The 10268-nt window shown below is 40.8% G+C and overlaps 1 protein-coding gene across 1 annotated transcript in view; it reads left to right on the forward strand.

The window, feature by feature from the left end:
* Positions 1-8126, forward strand: part of stk39 (serine threonine kinase 39) — a 33437-nt gene extending 25311 nt beyond the window's left edge. Inside the window, exons 15-18 of the mRNA XM_039014961.1 lie at positions 3958-4010; positions 4154-4222; positions 4557-4621; positions 6614-8126. Coding sequence (XP_038870889.1) covers positions 3958-4010; positions 4154-4222; positions 4557-4621; positions 6614-6688 — 262 coding nt within the window. The 3' untranslated portion in view covers positions 6689-8126. The remainder of the gene's footprint in view (positions 1-3957; positions 4011-4153; positions 4223-4556; positions 4622-6613) is intronic.
* Positions 8127-10268: the final 2142 nt, after the last annotated feature.

The following is a 10268-nucleotide window of genomic DNA, read 5'->3' on the forward strand; positions in this document are numbered from 1 at the left end:
TGTGCTTTGTAGTGTTTAAACTAAATTATAAACAGGGTGATTCGAGCCCTGAATGCTGATTGGCTGACAGCTGTGTTATATCAGACCGCATACCACGGGTATGACAAAACATTTATTTGTACTGCTCTAATTACATTGGTAACCAGTTTATAATAGCAATTAGGCACCTCAGGAGTTTGTGGTATATGGCCAATATACCACGGCTAAGGCCTGTATCCAGGCACTCTGCATTGCGTTGTGCATAAGAACAGCCCTTAGCCATGGTATACTGGCCATATACCACACCCCCTCGGGCCTTATTGAGTAATTAAGCCCCTTTCAATTAGTCATATATAGAAAACTATGATGTGCCAGTAATTCATTTGGGATGGATTGTGCTGGCAAGTAATTTGGCCATACACCTCAGGGGTTTGTGGTATATTGCCAATATACCATGGCTAAGGATTGTATCCAGGCACTCCAGGTCGTGGATAAGAACAGCCCTTAGCCATGGTATATTGGCCATATACCACACCCCCTCAGGCCTTATTGCTTAATTAAACCCCTTTCAATGAGTCATATATAGAAAACTATGAGCAATACTTTCCTCCACCAGGAAGCCAAAATATGAGAACGCAATATTACATGCCAGCACAATCCATCCCAAATGAATTACTGGCACATTAACACTGTCTCCTCTCACATTGTGGGCACATTCATGTAGGCATTTTCTAGGCTAAAGCGCTGAAGTACTTTTCATCGGACTCCAAACACTCCCCAGTTTACCCCAGGTGTGTGTATTGATTGTGTTTGTTGGTGTGTTAAGAAATTACCCCCCTGTCACTGCTACACAGGATTTCGAGGACTCTTGTGTAGTCGATACACAACAGACCGTCTGTTTTACCTGGCCTCGGTCTTGAACTGCGGTAAATACTCAGAGCTTTACACCTAACTTTCCCCAACATACCAATCATACTTCTGGTCAGGACAGACTGTAAACAGCTTCAGTTACAGAGTGCAGTTCAGAAGTGTTAATGTGTTCTTTAGACTAACATTACCTGAGGTACTCAAGGGACCTGAAACTGGAAGTTTCTCTCAGAGCCTCTTTTCACTACGAGAGATTGCCTAGAGATTTCGCGAAAATACCCTCGGCAAGACCTTTTACTGTAATATAAACTTGTGAATTTGTCACTTCTCTTTCAGTCTGAGTAAGTCCTTAGTCCCAGTGTTTGCCAGTCAAGTGTTTGCCTGAGCTCCCATTGCCTACCAGGGGAAATCTGTTTTAGCAGATAGAACACCCCTCTATACACCCAAGAATTATTGAAGTTCATGCTTTACCTAGTAAACACTCCTATCTCCCTAATGCTTGCTAGTGCCCACTGGCATCTCTGGTGATTCATTTGGAGGGTGTGGTATGCTGGGATTTGAAGATGACTGAGCAAAATCATGGTTTTATTCTGTCCCTGTGCTGATAAAACTTGAAACTTAAAACTTTACACAGTTATTTAGGAACATCTTAACACTGGTAGCAAGACTCTGGAAGATTGAAGTTTTAAAAGAAGCCCATTAAATACCTAAAACTTCTAAACGGTTTCTCAATCTGTGTGTGCGGTTTATTTACCTCCCACAATATAATCTGACAGGGACTTTCCAGGCATCTGCTGCCGATCTCTCTGGAGCAGGACTAAGTAGGCAAATAGAGACGCTGGGCTCAGGCCCTCTGACACAGATGTGGTTACAGCATTCCTTACAGCACGCTCTCACACTGTCCGTGGATGAAATGGAGAGATTGCAGACATCCTACATCCATCTGCTAGGCTCAAGTTTCGCCCCTGACTTCCTCTCTCTAGCTGCGAATCTGCAGAATTGGACGAGTAAAGTTGACTCACAGGCAGCTGATGGGAATCCGCTCTCGCTCTCTCTCTCTCTCTCTCTCTCTCTCTCTCTCTCTCTCTCTCTCTCTCTCTCTCTCTCTCTCTCTCTCTCTCTCTCTCTCTCTCTCAGAACTAAATCAGCCCTCAATGATGTGTCGGAGCATGTTCCTTACATGCAACATTTCCTGTGTAATGTGAATCAGGGGCTAGCAGGTGGGTTTAGATGGATTGGATTTATGCAGCATAATTACAGCCCAAATGAATCCACTCCCACGACACTGTGTACAAAATCTGTCACACCCATCAGCCATTGTGTAGGGAGTAGTTTTTAGGACTAAATTCACCATGTACTGTATTAATGGAAACGTTAGAGAGAATTTACCCCGGGGGTTGCACAGCGTATATTAACACAGGATAGACATGCGGATGGACGTTTTACTTAATGTGTTCTATCATACAGTTTTTTAGGAGAGGCGTCGTCTTGTCTTGCTGGATTGAAGTTGCTGCATAAGAAAGCTGTATAAATGAATAGGCTGCGGTAGTTCTGAGCCATATGTGAGCTCTACATTAAAATGCGGAACTACTAAAGCCCTTTTTACACCATTATCCTCAGCCAACCTTCTGCTATTTTACTTCTATCACCCTCTGGATGAAGAAAAGATTCTACACGTTTTACATAAGACCAATAATACAATTGCAACTGAGCTTCAATATTCTCTGTTTCAGCTGCGTTCCAACACTTCATCTGACCTCCGTAAAGGATCAATCATGTACAGGTGACAAATATGAAAATCCCCCAGATCGCCTTCATGGAGGAATTAATCTGTTTTCTTCTCCTAAACCAGAGCTATATAAAAAGGTCAAGGACATTGAGATTGTGGAAACACTTCAGGCGGTAGTGTACCTCAGACATGCTTTTATTAATTATTCCTCATATTAGCTTTACCAATGACTTCAAGTCCTTGTGAAAATGTAATTATGGTTTAATTCAAAGGAGGCTGGTGAACATGTTTGTCGGTCATCTAAAATATGTTCGGACTTTTGTATTTCGACGGACAACAACAATTACACTGTTTGAGTGACTTTAAACATAGTACATGTAACCATAGTGATTCAAATGGGCATGAGATATTGCTGGAAATATGTATTTCCTTATTCTGGTCATTCCACTGCAAGAACACTCCAAATCAAATCAAATGTCCAAATCTGTCAATCTTCCACAGCCGCAAGTACGTGATTGCATTAGCACAGTTACAATATCTACTTCATGGAACCCATTGACATTCTCTGTAATGGACTCTTTTCCTGCTGATATATATATATATTTTGCATAATCATGTTAGCCTTCTATTGCCTGTGCAGAGAGAACTTCTACATTTGCATTTCTGCCATCTAAGATATTCATTTCACCTGCTGGTTTGATGACGTTGTTGTCACCGCAAAAGGCTATATACTGTATGTATGTGCCCCACTGGTACACAGAGCAGAGTGAGGGTTTGGCCGAGGCACTATAAACATGGTGTTTACTGTAACCATCAGTCAGCTGTTCTTTGGAACCCTACACAAGACTTACAATGCATCATAAAATCATGTATTTATTGAGCTTACAATGCTGCCTATTTAATATGCACAAGACACATGCAAGGATTAACATTTCTGCACTAATTCTTCACCAACTGTGTTGTCAGTAAATACAGGATGATATTACAGTAGCTAGTAGTAACACTGACTTAGTAAGAAAACAACATTGATCTGCTTAACATGACCCAGTGTGTTAAGCCTAGAGACTTGTAGTGTTAAAGTGTGGATGTGGCAGCCAGGCTGTCTTTTTCCATTCCACTATTCCTTGGGGTCCGCTTGTCAGGAGCCTCCTCAGACAGTCTAAATGAAATAGACCGCTCAGGGACTCTTGGCCTGGTCCCAGATTTGTTTGCGCTGTAGCCAGCTCATCTGACTATTGTCATGCCATAGTTGTCTTAAAGCACAAAGAGATCTGGGACCAGACTAACTAGGTCCTGGACCTCCTGTCTGTTCCTATGGAGGACAGCCTGTTGGGTTCCATGGTCACATCTTATACTAATCAGCTTCTCATCTCTCTTCTTAGGAACTCCAGGAAGGAGTTGAATGACATCCGGTTTGAGTTCACTCCTGGCCGAGGTAAAAGCTGCACAAAGTGAAGAAGCTCATGTTATAATGTTGTTATTAGTGCCCGTTATTGTATTTGGTATTAAGTGTACTGTAGTACCGTTGGTCACATGTTTACTTCTCACCTGGTTCTATTACTGTGTGTCTCTCCATAGACACTGCTATTGGGGTTTCCCAGGAACTTTTCTCAGCTGGTCTTGTCAATGGACACGATGTTGCTGCCGGTAAATGTTTCATCCTTGTTTTCTGTTATACTGCAGGGCTTAGGGTGTATTTTCCGCGTGAGGTGTGCTTGATTTAGCTTGGAGTTTGTACGTCTGGGACTATTTTACTGGGCAAACTAAATCAAGCACAGTTAAAAGTATTTGGAAGGGATTTGACAAATGTATTTGACCCCGGTCTGGTATTTTCAAAAGAATCATATCCCTCTCAAAGTCAATGTGAAGCATAAGAGCAGCGCCATACGGTCTTGACTCATTACTATGATCTGTGATTATCTGATGGGACTGTGTAATAACACTAACGCTTGCATTCTTTATATATAACATTACCTTGCAGTTGCTGCTAACCTTCAGAAGATTGTAGATGACCCGACTACCTACAAAGTGTTGACCTTTAAACTGGTGAGTACCCAGATGATAAATGTCACACCACCTCATGTCTCAAGATAGCTGCGTGAAATAAGAGAGGGATGCTTCCAGAAAACCACAACGTTACATCACACCGACGGATTGATTTGAGAAAATATACCGTCATAATATGTGTATTAAAGGACAATGCTCTAGGGTTGTGATGTCTGGAAATAGGCACACCGTTCAAATCCCAAATGAGCAGTGGTGCTAGAGAATGGGAGAAATCTGTGATGACAGGCGTGTCGCAGAACTGGCTTTGTCCTTTTTAAGTGGAGTAACTGATGGGTGACGCTCCTAATCTGCACGTATGCTTTCCTCCGTGCACGGCGCGATGGGATTTACATTGATCCACACCGAGCAAAACAATTCAATTTCTCTACGGAGAATAATTAAAACGAAGCAATTAATGACAATCCCGGGTGGTTTGCCGTAGTGTTAGGGCTATTTTTTTAGCGCCCTTTTAGATGGCGTGGATGTGGTAAACAACATCTGTGCGGTGGGTCACAGTACATCACTGTCCGCCCTTTCTGCCATGTCTTATCGGCAGATGGTGAATGTCGCTGGAGACTCTCTGGAGTGCAGAACTGCATCAGAGGACTTAGTGGGGCAGCAGGCAGACTGTGCTGCTGGCTGGGGCCTGGCCGGGTGTGTATATATATATATTGGCCAGAGCACTTTCCCACTTCTATTTGTTAACACGCTGCTCTAGTCCAGGCGGCACAAAGTCACACAGAGCCACTCAACTCCAAATATCGACCAGAAACACTGAATTATGTTTGCGGCCTCTACACAGACAGCTGCAGCCACAGACGCCGGGGAGAGACAGAGCCCCTCTCCATGCTCCGCTGTAAATTGCTGGAGGCGGGCAGATATTGGGCCACTGACTCACACTGTACCACTTCCAGGGGGGATAGTGAAGTGAAAAAGAGATATCGATTGCCTCGCAGGGACTCCACTCAAACCAATCTGAATGCATGTTGCCAGTAATAAGGCCTACTTGTGGGGCAAGCATAGGAGCATAATTAGTTTAGAATTTAGCAGTAGAAACTCTCACTCTCAAGTGAACCTGTCGATAAAATACAACTTGTATTTCATCAGCGCTTTTCTCTCGTTTTTGGAGGGCTTTAGTGGAGTAATCAGTGCCAGTGACGCAAGTGCAGACAAAGTAATTATGTGTTTCTTAAAAAAAAGAAAGGCATGCCTGCTGTAACCATCTTTTTAGAAGTCCTGTACTTATAAAAAGCCTTGTTTTAAGGACTGCCCATATCATCCTAATTAAACGCAACAGAGACCTGTACCACATAGTCATAGAGCTTTTAACAAAGAACATTATTTTTCAGTACAACGCACATAACACAGAAGAGTGCTGTGGATTGTTCTGCAACCAGTCACAGTGGAAAGCTGTCGCATCATACTATTATTAATGAATCGATGAAATGAATACCTGAAGGGCAATTATCATTGTGCGTTTTGCATCGTTTGTTCCACATGATGTCTAGAGACATGGTTCTAGTCACAACAGTAATGGGAAATAACTTGATGTAGTAATTGAAAGAGCTGTTAAGACGCCATCTCTGAGGATATGAGGCGTGTTCTATTATTAAATGGATGAATAACATTGTTCTACCTTGGCTGTAGGGAAAAATACTGTAGATACCTGCGAAAGCTCTCTCCATAAATGTTTCATTGGCGTATCATCTTTTGAAGGACTGTAATTCCTCTACCGTGCTCTCGTGTCCTGTTACAAGAGGACACATCTTTGTTCTTGGCTGTAAAGGATTTAAGACCAAACACGTCACAAATAATATGAATCCGTTAAACAGAAGCTTACTACTTAAAGTAGGATCAGTGACAAAACCGATCCTTATTGTTAGGGTACAGCTGTTCACTGGGTGTTGGATTATGTCTGGTGATCTTGCTGTGTAGGTGGCTGGTAGGATCTTATGGTCCCCAGCCAACCCTTTTAATCTGTTCCTCCATCAGGTTTCTGGTTGTGACGACACGGAGATCGCAGACGACGTGAAGCTGATCGGCTTCGCCCAGCTGAGTGTTAGCTGATGCCCCCCTCATCATGGCCAAAGCGGTTGAGATGGAGGAGGTGGGTCAGAGCAGACAGACAGACAGACAGACAGACCGAGAAGCACCAGACACACCCCTTTCTCCCTTTCTTCCATTCTCCCCTCCCTGCCCTGATGCCCAGCTTTGTCACAGTTCAGCTAGTCCCCCCTCCCCGACGACATTCCACCGCCAAGAACCCCCACCCAGGCCAGACCAGCGGACGGACCAGGTTTCAGCCCAGGAAACTAAAGATGTACACAGGCGGTAGTAGCTGAGGATAAAACAAAGTGGCTTAGGAGTTGTGTTTTTAATTTTTATCATGTTACCTCTGGCTCTTACTATTATTTATTACATTGAGAATGCCTTTTATTTGTTTCTCACTGTTGTGTTTTCACAGTGAAAAATATATTCTTCAACTTCCATTTCAGACCACTCATTTGAGATAAAGAACTGTTCCTCAGAGGTCTGTATTGTAGTCCCTGTTCAGAATGTACAATTTATTTTATTGATGGAAAAAAAGCACATTTTCGTGATAAACATAATGAATGTTTTAAAAGGAATTAACTGTACTGTGTATAGATGATAGTAAACCAATACATTTATGGGACCCATTTTCGGTGAAAGTGACGGAAGCCTGCTGACGTGTAAAATGTGCTGCCTCTTCATAAGACAGTGTTGATGCTTAAAAATGCTAGAGGTGCCTTGTTCATTGATCTGTGCCTAAGAACGTAGGTAATGTGTGAGACCGAGAACAGCAGAACTTGTTCATGTTGGTTTGTTTGGACCATTTCACAAACATACATGCCTATATTCCAGCAGTGATACAACTCAATGGTAGGATTTTCTCAAGTCAATAGTTAAGGACAAGCTACAATGCACTTTTGGGGCAGAGTATATGCACCTGACAAAACAATGCTTAGCCCTGGGAGACTTGTGTTATGAATTGTAATGAGAATTTAACCTGTATTCTTTGTCATTACATAATGGTGATTTGAACCATAACCCAAACCTTAATTCTGTAATATGCTTCAGTTAATGTGTTTTCCAAAGCCAAATTCATTGATAAAATCGTGAAAAATGCAGTTTCTTGCTCTGTCTTACTGCACTACAAGATGATTTGTCCTACACATTATTCTCTGAAATGTGCTGTATAACAACGCAACTGCAAACGAAACCCAAAGGAAACTATTGAAAGGTTGATGAGCCATTCGTTTGTCCAAACAAGTACAGTAGCTCTAAATTATTTTCTAAAGTATTGAAGTGGTAAATAAATATTAACTTGTTCTAAATACTTTATTTTAAAAGGTAAGTTATTGTGTTTTCTATGTACAGTAGTTGTACCATTTACGCATATTATCTTTGTTCCCTTTCTGTAATCGGCTGATAAAAGAATTCCTGCAGAGGAGCAACAAATAAAATTGCTATTATTAAAACTAAAGTTGTGTTGAGTTGATTTGGTATTGATTTAGCTGCAATAGATATGTTGATTTTCATAAACGTTACCTAACTGAAGTAATTCTGTACAAAGCGGAGTGTCATAATACAAAACATGGGTGGCAGGTAGCCTAGCGGTTACGAAGAGAACCCCGAGCCAACGAGGTGAAAAATATGGCACTTAATCAAAATTGCTCTTGTAAGTCGCTCTCGATAAGAGTGTCTGCTAAATTACTAAACTGTAAATGTTAACATTACAATGTGCTAATGTGAATTAGAACAGGTTAAGCAACCCTGTGAAGGTCAATTCTCCCGAGTCTGTATGGAAAAGGCGGTGAGGTGTCCTTTTAGCCAAATAGTGTCTCCATTTATTACATACAAGTTACAGTATTTGGCATGTTGATGTTTGGAAGATACCTACGGTGAATTGAACTGGCTAGATCCACTGATGTGGATGTTACAAATGCCCTCTTTTTACATGGAACTATGAAAATATTTTCTGCTGGACGTAATTTTGTGGATGGTACTCGAGTTTGTTGATGAATATAACATTAGATAATCCCTAAACAAATGTAATCAACATGAATGTGGCAGGTAGCCTAGTGGTTAAGAGCATTGGGCCAGTAACCAAAATGTTGCTGGTTTGAACCCTCAAGCTGGCAAGGTGGAGAAAATCTGCGGTTTTACCCTTTTGCAAGGCAGTTAACCCCCAACAACAACTGGTCGCCGATGACGTCGATTAACGCACCTCTCTGATTCAGAGTGGTAGGGTTAAATGCAGACGACACATTTCAGTTGAATGTATTCAATTGTGCAATTGAGTAGGTATCCCCTTTCTCTTAAGGGTCACCAAGTATACAAGGCATTGAATAGGTTTCATTACTTTTCAAGTATGAATATTTTTTATGTAAAAAACATACTTTATATCACAACAACCTCCTTCAGGATATATCTTTATACTTTCACAGTCAAATGTCACAATAGCTTATAATACTAAATACTTAAAAAATAATAATAAACACTTGAAAATGACATTTGGGCCATAACAGCTATCCAACTTCCAGAAAATGGAATTATTTCCCATTATTTCAATAGCAGTGATTCAGTAAAGATATTCCAAATACACATTATAATAGATTCACTTGGGAATTTAGATAAAAGTTACTATGTAAATTGTCACTTGCACAAGATGATATGTAATGTCTGTTGATACTTGGTAGTGGTAATGAATCCGCCCTACGTAGAGTACAGTAATAGTAGCCAGTTTTATCAGAAGCATGGAGCATGACACCATTAAATACTTAAAGTACACTGTAAGAAAATAATTTGAGTAAAAATGATAAATGACATCTAAATGTAAAAAGCATTATCCTGTCTCTTCCCAGATGAAGAGGCAGTTACATTTACACCAATATGTAAACAAAGATATCCAAGAAAATTCACATTTATAACATCTGTTTGACCCACACATGTAGTTTGAACACTGGGTAATAGTGAACATCACTATCAATAGTGATAAAGTACATCCAGCAGAGATGTATTCATTTCTTATTAAATGGCAACAATAGAAAATAACAATTAACATTCGCACTTGGTCTACGTTTGCAGAATATAGATATTGTTGTTGTCATTGTTGCAGCATTATTTGCTATTTAAATTTGTATGTTCTATGGTGTAGCCTACAACTGTTGACCATCCATAAGTCTGGTAGGAGGGATGAGACATGATGTGGTTGAGCCTTTGTCCCGCTGTAAGGAAGTACCATCCCCAAAACAGCATGAGAACTTGGCAGAAAGTAGATAGACACTTACACTGACATATACATCATTTTTTCTTTCAATAATACCTCTCTGGTTTCACTTGTAAATGTACAGAGTAAATGTTCATCAAAATGAGTTGTTGAAGTCTATAGCTCTAGACCAGAGATTACAAAATGACTAGTAACAACACTATCTTAGTGTGTGTTTGAATGAGAACATGCACTTTACAAGCCTCATGCACCCAACAGCTACATTTGATTCAGTAGAAGTATACTAGTAGCCTATAGAGAACTAATGTTGTCAGAAAATGAAAACAACTTTGTTAGAACACCGGTTGAGAGATAATTTTTAAAAATCAGAAGAAGGGTCCAAGTTGTCCTCAGGTG

The sequence above is a fragment of the Salvelinus namaycush genome, chromosome 19, assembly GCF_016432855.1.
Source record: "Salvelinus namaycush isolate Seneca chromosome 19, SaNama_1.0, whole genome shotgun sequence".
Lineage (NCBI taxonomy): Eukaryota > Metazoa > Chordata > Actinopteri > Salmoniformes > Salmonidae > Salvelinus > Salvelinus namaycush.